The 18,125-nt window shown below is 43.6% G+C and overlaps 1 protein-coding gene and 1 pseudogene across 1 annotated transcript in view; one reads left to right on the top strand and one right to left on the bottom strand.

The window, feature by feature from the left end:
* The window catches only part of ABCA13 (ATP binding cassette subfamily A member 13), a 256,616-nt gene that overhangs the window by 79,312 nt on the left and 159,179 nt on the right, over positions 1–18,125 (top strand). The window contains exons 20-25 of the mRNA XM_066629193.1: positions 274–413; positions 8,151–8,264; positions 9,011–9,101; positions 13,558–13,734; positions 15,838–16,144; positions 17,679–17,793. Coding sequence (XP_066485290.1) covers positions 274–413; positions 8,151–8,264; positions 9,011–9,101; positions 13,558–13,734; positions 15,838–16,144; positions 17,679–17,793 — 944 coding nt within the window. The remainder of the gene's footprint in view (positions 1–273; positions 414–8,150; positions 8,265–9,010; positions 9,102–13,557; positions 13,735–15,837; positions 16,145–17,678; positions 17,794–18,125) is intronic.
* Positions 3,073–3,192, bottom strand: LOC136654670 (5S ribosomal RNA; annotated as a pseudogene).

An 18,125-nucleotide genomic window follows, 5' to 3' on the forward strand; every position in this document is an offset into this window, starting at 1 on the left:
GTAATGTATTCTTATTTTATAGATGGGGAAATGTGGATTATATCTATTGCAATCAGAAGGTATTATGCAATCCAGGCACATTTTTTATTTTTGTTAATCTTCTTTATTTGTGCTCTATTCCCTGGCTCATGGATGCCTCACTTGGAGGCTTTGACAGTACACTGCCTATTCATACCCTCACTTTAACAAGCAAAAATGTGTGATTACTAAGTAAATCCATTTCTTTCTGTGCTTGCTTTTTTTTCCTCCCAAGAACTTTCTTTGTTATTTCAGCACAGTTCTGCTTGCAACTTTATCAGGAAATTTTACAGTCACCTAATGGGGCTCTGATTTGGACTTTCCTGAAGCCACTCTTGCATGGAAAGATACTGTATACTCCCAATACTACGAAAATTAACTTAGTGATTAAAAAGGTAAGTAAATCTACCCATGTGGATGAATTATTCCAATGTATTTGTATGTATTCCATGAGTGCCAGCAGTTATTAGTCCTGTATGCAAATATTTAGAGCAGTGGTTCCCAAAGCCCTCCTCAGGAGGAGAGAACCACTTAAGTCTTTGCTGGGGCAGGGGGATGGCAGCAACGTGATCCCCAGGATTGTGCTGCTGCCGGGGCTTACTTATCTTCTGCAGTGCTGGCCTCCAAGGGGTGTGTGTGGGGAGCCCAGCAGAATCCTTCACAGGGCTTCCCAAGCCTTTGAAAATGTAAAAAAAGTGATTAGAAACACTTCTGGTTTTCACTGTGCACATGCCTGATCTCCTCTGATCTTGGAAGCTAAGCAGGGTCAGGCCTGGTTAGGACTTGGATGGGAGACCGCCTGGGAATATTGGGTGATGCAGGCCTATACCATAGTTTTTCGAGACTGAAGGTTGCCAACCATTTCAATTGCCAAACTGGAAGTGGTTTCTGATTGCATTTTTTACACTTACAGAGGCTTGGGGCGCCCTACAGAGGGCTCTGTGGGGCTCCCCCCCCAGAGGCCAGCGCTGAGGAAGCTAAGCAAAACCTCCTATCAGCCCTGGCAGCAGTGCGATTCTGGGGATCGCATTGCTGCCATTCCCCTGTCCCTTAAGGGGCCAGAGCAGATTGCTTCTCTGGCTGGTGGGTCGTGACCCATCAGTTGGTGAACCACTGATTTAGAGACATGACAATTATGTGTCATTTTCACTGTCACTCCCCCCTTCCCTGTAAGTAGTTTTGGAATAGCCTTATGCTTGGTCAGTTTCCTTGTGAGGAAAATGTCCTGAAGTCTTATGGGATGTTTGCAATATCTTTGAATTCTGTGAAACACTCAACATAAGGGAGCAGGCATGCATGCAGAGTGTGCAAGTTTTCAAAGCTGCATGCGTTTATTCCCCCCCCCCCCCAGAGCTTTCCCCTTGCCACACTGCCTCATTGTTGCCAGCCAACCACAAAAATACTTGGGCTGTTCTTTCAGTTAGTTAGCAAGTTAGTTAACTCCAAGCAATATGTCAACTCCACCTCCAAGTTAACTCCAAGTTAACTCCAAGCAATATGGACGAAGCTGATGAAACTTGTATATTGGCTTTCACAAAATCTTAGTATTAAGTTCCTTACAGCTGCTGTTTACCTTGGATGACTCCTTTGCAGGGGTAACAGCAGCTGCATCAGAAGGGAGGGATTGGGTTAAATCCCCTTCCACCCATGCCGTGGTCCCCAGTCAGATCTGCTATTTGTAAAGAAGAAAACAAAATCCACACACACACATGCAGGGCCAGAAGTCACATCAGTGTTTATTTGAGCAAGCGTCCTTTACTCATCTTCCATCCCGAAGAAGAATCTTTAGGTATTAACTGTAGAAAGGCCAGCAAAGGAAAGCTGGGAAGCAAAAAGACTCCCTCTTGCAATTCCAGTCTGCTTTAGCTTGAGAGGACATTGACAGTGTAGAGGAGGGTTATAAATGATAGCAATACAAAGAGTCTTTGATGCAGCTTTGTCCTGTTGCCCTGATCCTGCCCAGTTTCTGTGCTTAATTTTTGGAACTGATACCGGATTCCATGAAGCAGAAAATTTTGAGTCAAAATTTGAGTTTTTGTTAACATCCTTGCTTTTTAACATGCCAAAGTGCAAATTAAGTGATAAATAGGAAAAGCACTTGGTAAAATTTTCAGGAAGGGGGGGGTCTCAGTGGTTCCTGCTTTAAAGCTGAAACGTGAATCTTAGCTGTGTTGACAGGCTATCTCTGTTCTCAGTATTCTTTGCAGAGTTGAATTAATTTTTAACTGTTGAATGATATAGAAGTGGCTCTTGATTTGTACAGTACAGCCTATTCAAAGCAGTAACAATTGCGATAGGTGATTTTTTTTTTCCTCTCCAAAAGGTTGATACCCTCTGTGTGCAGAATTGCATTCTTCATTAGAGTGATGACTGGAATAATGTGCTGCAGACATTTGTCAGGTTATTTGAAAATTAGCATGCTCAGACTGTTATCTTAAAAGGAGCTGTGATACGAAGACTCCCTATGAGAGCATATACATTTCTTAAGCTTGTACCTGAAACAATCTGAGCACCTCAGTCAAAATATAATTTTAAAATCACAAAGAAAACTGAGAATTGTAAAAATGTCAAGAATTGAGATATTGTTTTTCCCTAACTAACTCCAGACTCTTTTAATAGTCCTGTGCAGTTCCCTAACCATAAACCGTAGCCCATAGATGGCCATGGCTGCAGAACCTCCTGCAGCCCTCTCCTTGACCCATGCCTCTGGCAAGATGTGAGCTGCTCACCTTTAAAGAAGCACCCCACTTTTCTGTGTAAGAGAAAACAAGGAGATGGCTTCATCCTCAGCTCTCCATTCTATTTGGTAGCAGCTGGACCTCTCTGTGGTTATAAGGGAGAAGAGCAAGGCAACATAATTGTTGGCAGTTGCAGAGAGAATAGTGAAGGAAGCTACAGATCACTGTGGTTATGGGAATAAGAATGTTTGAGCTATCAAAGCTTTCCAAGGTGGAGCTGAATATGAGAGGCTTTGGGTGAATTTTTAGTCCTGGAAGGAAGACTGAAGTGTAGATTCTAGGTTGGCAACCTTCAGTCTCGAAAGACTATGGTATAAGCCTACAGCACCCGGTATTCCCAGGCGGTCTCCCATCCAAGTACTAACCAGGCCTGACCCTGCTTAGCTTCCGAGATCAGATGAGATCAGGCATGTGCAGGGTAACAGTTGCTGCAACAGTGTAGATTCTGTGTCCTGACCTTTGTGGTCTAGAACCAGGAACCCACAGCTCTGTGCACAAATGCCCTGGCCTATGTGGTTAGCCACCAAGGTGGTAGGTCTGTGTGATGTGATGTGGAGTGGTGTACATATGTGTGCCAATTAGCCATTCTGTGCCATGATTTTCAAACTGCAAGTTGTTTTTCTAAGTAGAGGAATAGTCAGTGACCACAGGAGAGTCTACCCTGATGCACCCATAAAACAGGGATGCCCAGTCTTATCAGCAAGTGTGCCACAGATCAACTCCCAAATATGAGATTGTGCCACACTGTAGCTTTAATGGAACATGAGCTCCTCTCAAGCTTCCCCTATGATAGACAATGATGTAAACACTAACATATCCCCTTAGGCAAATTTACATCCTACATCCTTAGGCAAATTTACATCCTACTGGTGCTTCATCTTGACTAAGATCCTTCTGAAAACATTTTAAAGGGTGTACCTGAGTACTTCTGCTGCTGTCGTCACTCACTTTACCTTTAGGAAAAGTGCTACTGCCTATGTCAGCTACCCCTTGGAAATGTCTGGCTGGTGTCAGGCAAAACTGTTAATCAGACATAGCATCCATTTTCACTATTTTGTATAACAAACATACATGTTTGTTTTGTTCTTGGAAAAAGAGCTAGAGGCAAGTTAATTATGAAAACCAAATGTGAGCAACTGTCGTAACACTTGTTGGCTTTTGGCTGGTTTCTTAATATGCATGTAGAGGTGGATGGAAAGGATCCATTTATTGTTGGGGAAAAGAATAATGTCCAGTAGTAATTGAAGGCAGCATTATGTTGCAGGGTTGTATACCCAGATTTGGGTAAGACCGAAATAGACGTGAATCAGAGGGGACCTGTTTTATACAGCCATGTATAGGGCACACTCTGCCCAGACCACAAACAGAATCCAGACTACTATGCTGAGAGGACCATAGATGTGTGTGCACATATGCCACAAGAACAGAGGTGCAGTGTGCTCCATAAGGTTCCTTGCAGTAGTAATATAAATGTTGAAGCTCCAGATTACTTTTATCTGCTGTAACAATTGGCATTTTGCTAGTTAGTTTTGGCCCACCAGCAGGTGAAGGCATTTTGGTAGTTGGGCTCCAAAGATAGTATATTTGAGCAGTACCTGAACAGGGCTTCATTAAGCCCATCTATCTATCTGAAGTTCAGGTGTCTGAGGCCCCTTCAGCTATAGCCAGCTGGATATATGTGCATATGCAGGTAATTTAATGCTTGGCATTTCCACCTGTTGAAGACACTCTGGGCAGTTTGCAGTAAAACAGGAATAAAAAAATTAAAATATACAAAACTTGCAATAATGTAATAAAGAGCACGAGTACAAAACAAATATGAATAAAACAGCAGTGGGAATTAATAATTCAGTTCAGCTTAAGAGTCTAAAACATTTGCAAAAGAAAAAAATTTCATGCGGAGTTTACTAAGATCTGTGGAGGACTGGATTTGGCCAACCTCTCTCAGAAGTTCAACAATAATGAATCCATAGCTGGGTTCCATAGGCCTATTCATGCATTCAGAGGAACCTAAGGGGAGACATGACTGAGACATACAAAATTATGCAGGGGATGGATAGAGGGATGTTCTGTTCACTCTCGCACAACACCAGAACCAGGGGACATTACTAAAATTGAGGAGCGTTAGGACAGACAAAAGAAAATATTTCTTTAGCCAGCATATAATTAATCTGTGGGACTCCTTGCCACAGGATGTGGTAATGGCTTGACCTAGATGCCTTTAAAAGGGGATTGAACAAATTTCTGAGGCTACGGAGGTGGTAGCAACTTGATAAAAACAAAGGATACCAGCCTGGTAGCATTCAATATCAGGTGGTACATTAGGATCAAGGAGCAATATGTGGAAGTGCAGTGGAATTTGTGTTAATTCCTGAATTTCAATACTATTCCACTATATGCTGTTCAATAGTAGGCCTGTTCGTGTAACTATCTCTAAACAGCGAATGAATTTGAGGGGGGTGGGTGGGGAAGAGCTGGAAAGGTTTTAGTGATAGACCTTGTCCCTAACCTGTTTGTGTTCAGTTGGGCATGTGAACTGATCCTACATGTATAGGGTTATCCAGGCAGTTGGGAACCCTGCTTTTTAAAGGATTTTTCACCATTCATACAAATCCTACATGCATATAGTTCAATGCCTAATTATCATTATTAGTAATAATAATATTTATATATCTCTTCAACAAAAAACAGTTAACAAAGCAGTTTACATAGCAATATAAATCAATAAATAGTTCTCTGTCTTCAAAAGGTTGAGAATCATTTTTAAAAAAAATTGCAGAGACACCAGCAACAGCCACTGGAAAAGACACCAGGTTGGGGTGAAGAGGAACAGTTGCTCTCCCCCTGCTAAATGTTGAGGACACCATTTTACGAGGTGCCTCTTTGCCCAGCTGGCAGTCCAAATGATAGGCTGGCATGCAAGTTTGGAAGGAGGTACATACCCCTCTCCATAGTAATCTAGGGGAACCTAGTCTACACACTCCCCTTTCCTTTTCTGAGGGAGGAAAGATCAGACTATTGTGGCTCTGGCCATGTCAGGTGTTATGTTTTGTCTATGATACCGAGAAGGGTGTATGACAGGGGTGCTCAATAGGTGGATCGCGATCTACTGGTAGATCGCGAGGCAAAATGAGTAGATTGCGGAGTGCCGACCCCCCCTTCAGGTGCCTCTGGGAGGAAACGCCGGGAGTAAGGCCCATTGTACTCAATGGGGCTTACTCCCAGGTAAGTGTGGCTAGTATTGCAGCCTCACAGCCTAATCCTAGGCATGTCTACTCAGGAGTAAGTCCTGTTATACTCAGTGGGGCTCAAGGTACACCAACATACATTGTACACATAAATGTTATATGTTATGATGGCGCGAACATTGTAAAAAAAACTCTGGTAGATCTCCGGGCCTTTCTGGGTTTCAAAGTAGCTCTCGAGCCAAAAAGTGTGAGCACCCCTGGTGTATGACCACACCTCCACTCTGTGAATTGGAGTACCAGTCCAACAAGTGTCTGTATCTGTCTGTATTGGTCTGTTGATGTTCATTTGATCCAAACCATCCATCATTCATGTTTCATATCAAACTTCCTATTGTATTCTTGTCCTTGCTGAAGACAGTGGCATAGAAGATAGTGCAATTCCCAGGTAGCTTGCTTGTCCCTCTAATCCTGTCATACACATTTTCTCCTTATCGTAAAAAGGATGATCCCCCCACAAGCTTCAGGACTAACACTAGCTACCAAATTTAATTCTTCAAGTAAGCTATCAGTATTTACAGGCAGAAGATATTTCCAGCCTTAACGAATACTGCCATTCTCAGTAATAGCATTGTCTTCCTTATCACAGAGTAATTTACATGTGAGGAAATTATTCTTTTAGAGCTGCCCCCTCTCTCTTTTGCTGTGCAGTACTGCTTTTGAGCAATGCCACATGCAGGTGCTTCATACCAGTCTGTTCCGTTGGCCTTTTCTGCCTCTGCTATGTAATGTTTTCTGTCATTCTGAAACCAGCCTGCCTTGTTCCACTCCACTGTGCCCTGCCTCCAGTAGGTGGCATTGCATATGCCTGGCCATGCCTTTTGACAGCCACTTGTTGAAAAAGTGTTGTTGCCCTATCAGACAAATATGACTCAGATCTTTGCTGCTTCCAGAAGGGCTGCTTAGCAACCAGCTCCTCTATGTCCTTTCTTTGGCCTAGATTACCTCCCTGCCCTGCCCTAACCAAACCGCTTTGTTGGAGTGGACGTAAGGGCGATTTAGACTCCCCCTCCCGGCCCATGCATGAGCAATCTTAAGGAGTGCAACCAAGATTGTTGCCTCCTACCAAAATGTCTCCCTACCATTTGGGGGTGGTGCCAAACCTCAGCCATGAAAGCATAACCCTATAAAAATATAATGGATTGAGTTTCAAACTGTTGATGCCCTCTCCGCCTTGGTTTGTTAGTGACAGATACAGCCTTCTAGGAATAGGATCCTACAGCAGGTGACGTGTGTCTTTCTTGACTAGTCTGAATAGACGGAGAGCCCAATCCTGTTCTCCCTTCCCCCCAACAATGCAGCTGTGCCATGGAGGCTTGTGCTGCTTTTTGTGGGGAGGGGGGGCAGAGTGGGATGCTTGAGAGAGGTAAAGAAAAATATTTTCCCTTACTCCCCCATAAACCCTTCAACTGCTACTGTGTCTCCTTGAACCTGCACCAGCTCCTTAGCTGGCGAAAGTCTGAGGAGAGAAACAGAGTGTGCCAGCTACTATCAAAGGGGATAGCATCTGGCACAAGTCACCCACAACAGGTGCCAACCCCTCCTGCCCTGTCATGCCCTCATCGTCCCCATCCCTATTCTGTCATCCCTGCCGACCTACCTTTGCTGGCAGGCACTTTACGTCACACTGCCACATGCAGGGCTGTTCCAGCCTTGCTGCCAGAGTCCTGGAAGGCTGTTTATGATGGCCGGAATGTGAGACCCCCTGTCAGAATGCAGGAGGAATATGACTGGACTGAGGTCCTTCAAAGCAAACTCTCACTGCTCCATGCTGAATTTATGGGGGTGATCCTCCCTCTTGTGTCCTTTCATTCCAACATGACACGGGAAGAAGAACGTTCTGCATCATATCCAATGTAGCAATTCATGGAAGATCACAACAGCTACTAATTAACCTGATTAAATTAATGGCAAGATGCAGTTTTACTAATTACTGCGATCTTCTTGATCCCTGACTTCACACTAATTGAAACATGAAGAAGATATTGAAGATCTTTAATAATGTAATGACTTCACCCTCTCTAAGACAGACAGCAAGCAGTAGCCTGATGAAAATTAAGGCTACATTGAAAAAGCATGTGAGATTATCTTATATACTTTTAGTTAATGGCTTTTTGTTAACTTCAGGGTTTTCTGTCTTGTTTTTCAGGCTAATCATACATTTGATGTTGTGGAGAAGTTGAAGATCTATTCTGAGTCTTGGCTTCAAATGACAGAGCTTGCTAAAAACAGTGAAAACTTCCCCATGATCACCCAGTTACAGGTTGGTGAATTGGGGGAAATTGTTCAACATAAGGGTAAAGAGAGACATAGCAAATGTTTAATGGTCTGGAAGCACACTCACCACATTCAGTAGAAGAATATGCAGTTATTTCAGTTAATTGTGTGATCTTCTGAAAGCAAGAACCATACTTCCTCAACTGGACCTTCTAGAGTTCTCACCCTCTCCACCGCCACCCTTGGCCCTGTTATCAGCTGTAGGATTGACGGTATTACATTTGTACATTGATCAGCTTTTACAAAAGGCTGCTTCCCAGTTTCTGAATTACAGTTTGTTTAGTAGCATCTAGACAGGGCACTTTGTGAATGGTATACACCCCTGTATGTTTCCTAGTCTCAGATCCTGTTCTTTACTCACAAAATTTAAGTCTTGCTACATCTTGCCGTAGAAGCCATAAATCTGTCGGGGGAAAAACTGGAGCCTGTTGTACCTTTTGTGAAGTTCTGTCACTCCTTGGCCTGAGAATGAAAACTCCAAGGAACCATGCTATGTTGATTTCACAGTGATTCTCTCTTTTGATTAGGATGACAGTGCACCAGGGAGCGTTTGGGATCGGGAGAAAAAAAGGCCGTTCCTTTGCTCTCTTCTGTGATCTAATAATAAAAAGCAATACAAAAAAATAAAAGTGACAGATGGGAATGGATGTTATATGCTAGACTGTATTACCAAGAGAAGCAGTACAATTTTTTTTCCTGTTCTTTTTCCTCCCATTCAACTTCTTGTTTTAGGATGCACTGCAAAATACTTTTGTAAGGAACTTTGTGGAAAGCCAACTGAATGTGAACGTGAAAGAGTTAATTGAAAAGCTGAGAGAATATGGTAAGTATGTGTGGGCTGGTTGAGTCAATTGCATAAAATACTGGACTATGGGTTGGGTTCAGACAGGTGGCACCGTCCTCTACACCAGCAGCACCAAGGTCAAGGCCCATATATTTTTGGCAGCCCCCATGCATTTTCAGTAATAGTCATGACATGACATGAATAATAATGATGACCAGAGAAGAAGCTCGGACTGTGAACATTTTCTTTTATTGAACTTTGTGTAGCTATATATACTATATAGTTTGTATAGATTGTACAATTATATTGTATTATATCTAACTTTGTAACTTCATATATATAATTAGACCAATAAACGTACTTCTCTTGTGGGTAACTGCAACCAGAACTAGACAAATTGTGGCTGCAGCAATGCTCACCCCTGCGGCCTTCTTGGGGTGGCCTCTTGGACACCACCCTGCAGCCTGGCACCCAGGTCCGCCCCTCTGACCAGCGTCTTCGTATGCCACTGCTCTGCGCAGGTGTTTTCTGCATATCAGTTACTAGATACTATTGCATACTGACTGCTACTGCTTGTCAGCTAACAGCCCAATCCTATCCTTGAGATATGCAAACATATCACTACATATGCAGGCACAATGATAGCCTGCCAGTGTTGAAGTATGCTCACCGATGGATGCACCACATATGTCAGCAAAATGTGAGAAAATGTGTAACTGAGATGCTACACCAGCAATGGGATGAAGGAGAGTTGACGCACACCATATCCCAACCGCTCTTATTACGATGGACCTGTCCCTGATGTGTGGAAAACACTATGCCAATAGATCTGGCATAGGTAGTAAATCCACAGGGAATAATGGGTAAGAGAAAACTCCAAAAAAATCTCATCTCCTGTACCTTGCACCTTCCGTCTCTGTGCAGTGGAGCCTAGGATACAGACTACATTTGGCAGCCAGTCACAGCGTTCCAATCTTGTATAGAAACCTGCACCAGGGAGATAGCAGCTTAGATGAGGAAATGCACAGTGTGGCGTTAGGGCTGTACCTCTTTGGTTACTCAAAGTAGAATTTTGGTGATGAGAATCATGGTGAAAGGGCACTTGGCACACAAAAGGAGCACTTTGCATAAGCAACCTTTGTAACACGTATAACAGGTTGTCTTCCCAGAATTCTTATTGCAGGTATTCTGCCCAGAAGAACTCCACACACACCCAAATGGAACCTCTACCTCACCAGCCCAACAGGGAAAGCAAGGTAAGCAAGGAAGGGAATCATATGCCACAACGTGCTGATGATACATCTCTGTCTCATCTCTCCATGCTCCCCCTCACACACACACTGACCCACCAGGATTGTCAGATGTGTCTTTGCTATAAACCAGTGTTTCTCAACCGGTGGTATTCATACCACTGGTGGTACTTGAGGTGGTATCTGGTGGTACATGTTGGCAGCAAGACCAGCAATGCAATGTGTCAAGCAGCAGTGGGAGACTTGGCTCAGTGAGCAGAGATCCAGCGTGTGCTTTTTGCAAGCTCAAAAAAACTCTCTCATCCACCTGGAGCCTCTTACTGGTGTTTGTCACATTGCACTGACCTCCTATTGCAGAAGTAACTGGTGATGATATCATCACCAGTTACTTCTGGTGGTACTTCTAATAGGTGGGCTATGCAAAGTGCCACTGCAGGGAACAAATGTTGAGAAATGCTGATATAAACCATCACTTCTTTTTATAACATCTAACAGCAAGGACTGTCTGTTTCTTTTTGTCACAGACTCCAACCATTGGTGCTGCTGGCCAAACACTCACCTGAATCCTTTCTGTTTTTCAGGATTGCACCACTGTGGAGTTCCACTGCAGCCGCTCCAGGAGCCACCAGACTCTCACCCACAACAGGGTGCCCCACTGCATGTATGTTCCACTCTCCCTCACATCAGTCTCCCTCATATCAGTTAGTGACTTATGCTGATGTCTATATCTTGTTACTCAATCTGTGCTTCTCCTTGCTCCTCAATCGCAATTGTCCCACAGGCGAAGACACCATCCAGACCCCAAGGGAAGCCTGCCTGCTTTCCTGCCTGCTGTGACCAGTGTGAGTCTAGCTGCTGCTTTGTAAGGTTTGCTGACCTGCTTGTCACACTCAGGCCCCTGTGGCATATCAAATTCCACGGCAGATAGCAAAACAACTGGTGCAACCAGACTTCACAGGCAACTATTACATGACTGTCTGTTGCATTGCCACAACAGTCTTACTGGGAGGAGATGATGAGCAACCTTACATCTGTGTTTCCAATTCAGATTGTGTTCTATCACTTGATACCATTCAATAAAAGTTGTCTTTGACTGGACCACACTTGTTGTCTCCTTGTTAGCGGATCGGGAACCCTTCTTTCTGCCTTAATTGTTTCCTATCTCAGCTGTCCTCAGGTTGGGGTCCTCTCTGGTCATGAGCCCCCTGTTCTTGCTGCCATCAGTCAATGAAGCAAACAGTATCAGGGAGATGGTTGGTAGCATACTGACAGCCAGCAATGAGGCCATGAATGGGTGTGTGTGTGAGTGAGCTGTTGCAGTAGGCATCCTGTGTCGCATGCCAGCCCATACCATACTTCCTCTGATAGGCCCATATGCTTGCTGCCTTCCAGCCAGGTGTGCCTCTCTGTGGTGATGCAAAGTGTTAAGTACTAGATGAAGTGCACTTTGCTTGTCTCCTGTTGCAGCTGGGTTGTTAGCTTTGTGGAGTTGGCAGGGTGGGTTTTAGACCTGCCTCCCCCTCTTGTTCTGTCCCTGCCATGGGTGTTTTTGTCCAGTTCTGCAAAAGATGAGTGACTTGCTAGTTAGGGCATCCATTGTTTGGGCTCAAACCTATCTGGCCTTGCTCCCAACCTGCATCCTTGTGCAGTGAGCTACCAGCATCTTGCTTTGCTTGAGTGCCCTTGCAGCTCCGCTTGGGACTTGCCCAATCTGCCCTCCCCCCTTTGGCAAATGGGTTCCTTCCAGCTGGAGAATGCCCCCATAGGGACTCAAACTCTTGCCATGGAGAGGCTTGTGTGTTTCACATGGCTGCCTTCTTTCAAAGGAGCTATCTTTCTCCCCTATGTCTGCTGTGGTCAAAATTACATTCCTTGGATGTGTGTTTTTGTCTGGTGCCCCTGGGGTATTTTCCCACAGTGGACGGGGTGTTGATTACTGTGTTGCTCATTTGTAGTTGCTCATTTGCTGGCAGAGGGACATCTCCCCCCCAGCACTGGTGGTTCATTGGCCTTGTAGGTGCCCCCTCCTCCTGCTCTGTTCACCCTGGTGGTTCTCCTCTGACAGTCAATCAGAACTTGGAACTGAGTATCACAATTGGTGTATCAATCAATCAGGGTATTAATCAGCATTGATTGGCTCCTTGGACATCACATTGATCATGCATACCAATCTGTGGGTGATAGGCTATGTTGGGGTTCCCATGGACACTGTCAGTGTTGCTGGGAAGGGCTGCGCCATCATTATTCAAAGGCACTGGGCTGGCATCCATGTGATGTTGATGCAGTGTCCAGATAGGATTGTGCCATAATTGATACTGTCAAAACTTACTTCACTGTCAACTGCTGAGGGCTACTGAGCTTAGGAAAGGTGATACAGAAATTTTTAAATAAATAAATACTGCTTGTCAGCACACTGTCAAATGCGAATGCTGAACATTCAAGTACTGTATTGATTGAATGTTCACCCATCCAGGGAATATTCATTTAGAGAATATTTACCATCTAAACATTGAAAAAATTGAGAACTTTTTGGAGCAAATTATTTTCAGCTCTACCCTCACAGTACATGCAATTTCTGTGACTTTTGCAGCTCCAGAGCTGATTTGCACAAATAGGCAATACTTATTCTGTATGAGAATGTATTCTTGGGTGATTCTTGACTATGTGGTAAAATGTCAATGTGAACGGTATACTTCAAAAGGAAGAACTGCAGTCCTGAAAATACGTTCTTATTGTCATTTCAGCCTTACTATAAGCTATTGTTGTAATGGGGATTCTATTACATTAAGCACTGTGGGAATTTTATTGCAAGTTTCTCTAGCCATTTGTTTCACTAATAGCTGAAGATATTTCCTCTGTGAACACGGATGAGTAGAAGTTGCTATAACGAGCTTTTACAATTGATAGCTTCTGGCACAGCTTGCTTTGGTGGGAGCAGAAGGGAAACAATTTGGGAGTTGGAGTGTAGTCAGTAGAAGAGATGGTCACCAGAGTTTTGAAGCTGACTAGGAGACCTCCAAGAATATGCTGTCGGCTTTGGATGGAATTGATGCTATTTTACAAACTAGCACTGTCTGTCTAGATGCTTATTCACTTCTCAATGTGTTACAAAGTCGTAAGTCTCCAGTATTCTCTCCTCACAAAGAATGTGACCCTGCCTTCTCCTAGAACTTCTGATTGCTTAGAGAGTTGCTTAGAGATAACACTGTCATTAATAGCTGTGGTATTTTTTTTTCTCTTCTTAGAGGTGATGCTGGATAAAGTGCTTAACAATTCTGCAACTGAGCAAATCAACCTAATGACACAATTTGTGGTCAACATCTCCTCCTGCCTTTTACTGGATCGGTTCCAGCCTGTTGAGTCTGTGCAAAAATTGGAGGCAAATGCACAAGAACTCATGAAGGAAAATAATTTCTTGGCCAGTAAGTACCATGTTAAGCAGCCAGCAGTAGAAAATGTCCAGGGTCAGCAACACTTTTTCTCGTTTCCCCACTTACTTGTGAGTAAAAACAATTAGAATAAGATCACAGTCCTAGGCATGTCTACTTAGGCCAACTGACGTTCCTTCCAGGTAACTGTATAGGATTGCAGCCAAAATCCCACTGAATTCAGTATACATGTGATCAGGCTGCATAGCTACAATGCAAAATAACTTAGGATCAAGTTTCAAGTGGGACTTCTTCCTCTTCCTTTCCTTCATACTGTAAATGATCAGCCTGAAGATTCTGTTGCTTTCAGTGAGATATTTAAACATTGCTGAAACCTTTACTTTTTTGGGGGGAGGGGAGGGCATAAATGTATTTTACTTCAACTACGTAGTGCCCAAATTTTAAAGGATGTCCCCTTGTTCTGGTATTGTGCGAGAGAAAGTAACTTCCCTCTATCCACTTTATTCTTCCCTTGCATAATTTTATATGTCTTGATTGTGTTTCCCCTCGGGTGCCTTCTTTCTAGTCTGAAAACTGCAATGAATAGAACTGCATTAAGCATCATGTGTGAAAATATCCTTAGAATTAATTATGCTTGCTAATGTTTTATTGTAAACAACATCCAGCCAGTGTAGAGTACATTAAAACAAAATAATGAAACTAGGGGAAAAAAACATCCAGACATTTAAGAAATTCATGTGCCTTTTGGAAAGGGTTAGACCCAGATCAATGGGCAATAACTATCAGGTACTATTAGGCATGATCATAGAATCATAGAGTTGGTATGATTCTTGGTAGGAACCTCCAAGGTCATCTAGTCCAACCCCTGCCTGTAGCAGGAAATCCTCCTACAGCATCTTCAACAGGAGGTTGTTGAACCTCTGCTCGAAGATCTCTGGTGAGGGAGAGTCCACCACCTCTCTCAGCAATCTGTTTCACTGCAGAACCACCCTTACCCTCAGGAATACTGTCCAGATGTCCAATCAGAATCTCTTCTCTTGCAGTTTGTAGTTCTCAATTGACTCTGAAAATAGAACAAATTTGTCCCTTCTTCCATATGTGAAGAGCTGTATCGTACCCCTCTCAGCCTTCTCCAGGCTGAACCTACCAAGTTCCCTCTACCTTTCCTCATAGGGCTTGTTCTCCATCCCGCTTGTTCTCCAGCCCTCTGATCATTCTTGTCACTCTCCTCTGAACCTGCTCCAGTTTGTTTATGACTGAATACCAGATGCTGAGGAAAAAGAAGGGAAGACTCACCTTCATGCCTTGTGAACTTCCTAGAAGTATTTGGATGGCCACTCTTGGAATGAGAATATTTGATAGAGCTTATCTTGATCATTGTTGGCAACCTTCCGTCTCGAGAGACTCTGGTATCGCGCTCTGAATGGTGGTTCTGGCACAGCGTCTAGTGTGGCTGAAAAGGCAGATTCGGGAGTGACAATCCCTTCCACACTGGGAGCAAGTGTAGTGTGTCCCTGGTCTCTCTCGCTGGCTATGGGCCTTCCTTCTTTGCCTCGGTCTGTTGGCAAAGTGTCTCTTCAAACTGGGAAAGGCCATGCTGCACAGCCTGCCTCCAAGCAGAACGCTCAGAGGCCAAGGTTTCCCATCTGTTGAGGTTCATTCCTAAGGCTTTCAGATCCCTCTTGCAGATATCCTTGTAGCGCAGCTGTGTTCTACCTGTAGGGCGCTTTCCCTGCACAAGTTCTGCAAAGAGGAGATCCTTTGGGATCTGACCATCGCCCATTCTCACGACATGACCAAGACAATGCAGGCATCTGTTTCAGCAGTGTTCAGCACTGTTTCAGCAGTGTATACACGCTGGGGTTTCCAGCTCGTTCCAGGACTACAACAAGATAATTCTCATGTACAAATATTCTTTGAAAAACTTTAGTGAGAAGTATGAGAAGTGCTGATGAGTCAAAACACAGTTTTAAATTACCTCTTGTGTATCATGCAGGAAGTCTGCCTATGCTGTATTAAGACTGGTCATCAAAGTATTCAAATCTTGAAATGTACATCTAAGGCATGCTAATGACATTAATTTAGTATATATGCTTTTCTAACAAACTCTTTCTTTCTGCTTATTATCTTACCTAGGTGTTATATTTAATACTTCAAGCTGTCAGAAGGGTGGAGCAGATTTGGTTCATGAGCTCCCAAAACATGTCTCTTATACGATTCGAACGAGTGTCCTGTACAGCATGAGAACAGATTCAATCCAGAATCCAGTATGGAAATCCCACCCCCAGAACTTACCAGCCAGTGGGTTCAAGTACAACCACATCTTCGTTCCTCTGCAAGACATGATAGAAAGAGCCATAATTTCGGTGCACACTGGAACAGATCCTTCGGATGCAGGAATACAAGTTCAAGCTATGCCTTATCCATGCCACACCAATGATCTGTAAGTAGGTGACTTATTTTGGACTAGGAGCTTCTGGTGTTATGATAAAATTCCATGACTGCATTTCCTCCCCTCACACTTTTCAAAGTGGGGAGATGAATATTCTTCCTCTGCAAGAATGGACCATGCATATCTCTTTGACGGAAATGCACATCGCTCCCTTTGGTTGAGACCTGGAAGCACAGGGAAAGAATTCTTGTCACTTTCATTCTCACTGCTCTTTTGAAACATTGGAAGTGGCTCTTAGTGCATCCTTGCCATAGATACGAGTATTTTCAAGTATTTGAAGCCAGATCCTGTATTCTTTAAATGCTGACAGATCATCACTGGGGATCTTTTTCTAGCAGGATATTGCATCAGCATCAGTTGCACTGCACTTTAGGGTGTGAGAGTTTTCCAGGAGATGGGATGATTAAGTCCAGAGGCCTTGAACAATTGATGCCTTGATGGTGACTCATTTTGGCTTTGACCTTCATTTTTGTGCCTCTAAACCAGCCATTTTCAACCACTGTGCCGTGGCACATTGGTGTGCCGTGAGAAGTCCGCAGGTGTGCCTCAGGAATTTGAGGGAAGATTATTCATTAGTAGGGCCAATGGGGAAGTGAGCCCTCCCCCCCCCCCCCACTGGCAGCATGGTGTGCCTTGTCTAATGTCAAAAACCTGATGGTGTGCCTTGACAATTTTAGTGCCTTGTCAGTGTGCCATGAGATGAAAAAGGTTGAAAACTGCTGCTCTAAACCATGCTGATTCCTCACTATAGATTGAGATTCTTCTGTGGCTGGTTGACTCAGAGATGGGGTGAGGCAATAATTATTGTGAAATGGTGAGGAGATGGAATTCTTGGAGCTCTTTCCCTTGTTCTGTTATGTCAACAGAAAAGGACCTTAGCTGGGTAGTGGGTATTTAGATGCTGCTAGTAGGATTGCCCCATTGACAACTTGAATGGTTTTTTCTTTTTAAGTCACAGATGTGGCCAACTAGATATAGAGTGGGAGGCAGTACCTGGCTCCTGAGCCACACCTGAGGGGGAGGGCCCCCACATTCTTTGTTGTAAGGAGGCAACCAACTTTGGGGTAGCACTAGTACATGTAGGGTTGTATGTCTGGTGAATGGCCAACAGCACTGTCTTCATGTGCTGACATCAGCACTCTTCATCCATGTGCGTGTCAGGCTATTGAGGACAGTGAGCATCTCCTATTTATTTGCTGTACAGTATGGAAACCAAGTGTTGCCTCCCACATCTTGACTTGCTGGCCACATTGGTGCCTTCAGTAAGAAAATTTCTCCAAGTTTCTGATCTGTCGCTCCTAACTACCAGTGTCCTAAAGCATACCTAATTGTTTCAGTGTAGCACTTTAAAACATGAAAACATAAAAGTGAATTAGGGAATACTGCCTTCATTGGAAAAAAAGAAGGGTATATTGCTTCTACAAACATATTTGCAGGACATAAGCAATACTTTACAAATAATCATTAATATGTTGTTTCTAAAATCTATATCTCGCTGAACTTACAAACATACTTTTGCTTACAGCTTCTTGAACAATATTGGTTTCTTTTTCCCACTGATAATGATGTTATCATGGATGGTATCTGTGGCAAGCATGGTCCGCAAGCTTGTTTATGAGAAAGAAATTCATCTCGAGGAGGTAAGAAATAGCTGACCTTTCTACTTGTGAAGCACTTAGGGGGACTTCTTTTGGTTTTTCCTGTCTCTAACTACCGTTGAAAAACTTTGAATTTTGGGGACAGAGGCACTTTTTCAGGTGGTAAAAATCTTTATATATTTAGCAAGGGGAGAGTAACTGTCCCTCTTCACCTCTGTGCAGTGTCTTTTCTAGTGGCTGTTAGCTGGTGTTTCATCTGTATCTTCTTAGGTTGTGAACGCTTTTGAGATGGGATAATTTTCTTCACTTTTCTCTGTAAACCATTTTGTGAACTTTGTTGAAAAGTTGTATAAATTGTGAATTGCTTTTATGTT

This window comes from Tiliqua scincoides, chromosome 5, assembly GCF_035046505.1.
Source record: "Tiliqua scincoides isolate rTilSci1 chromosome 5, rTilSci1.hap2, whole genome shotgun sequence".
Classification (NCBI taxonomy): Eukaryota; Metazoa; Chordata; class Lepidosauria; order Squamata; family Scincidae; genus Tiliqua; species Tiliqua scincoides.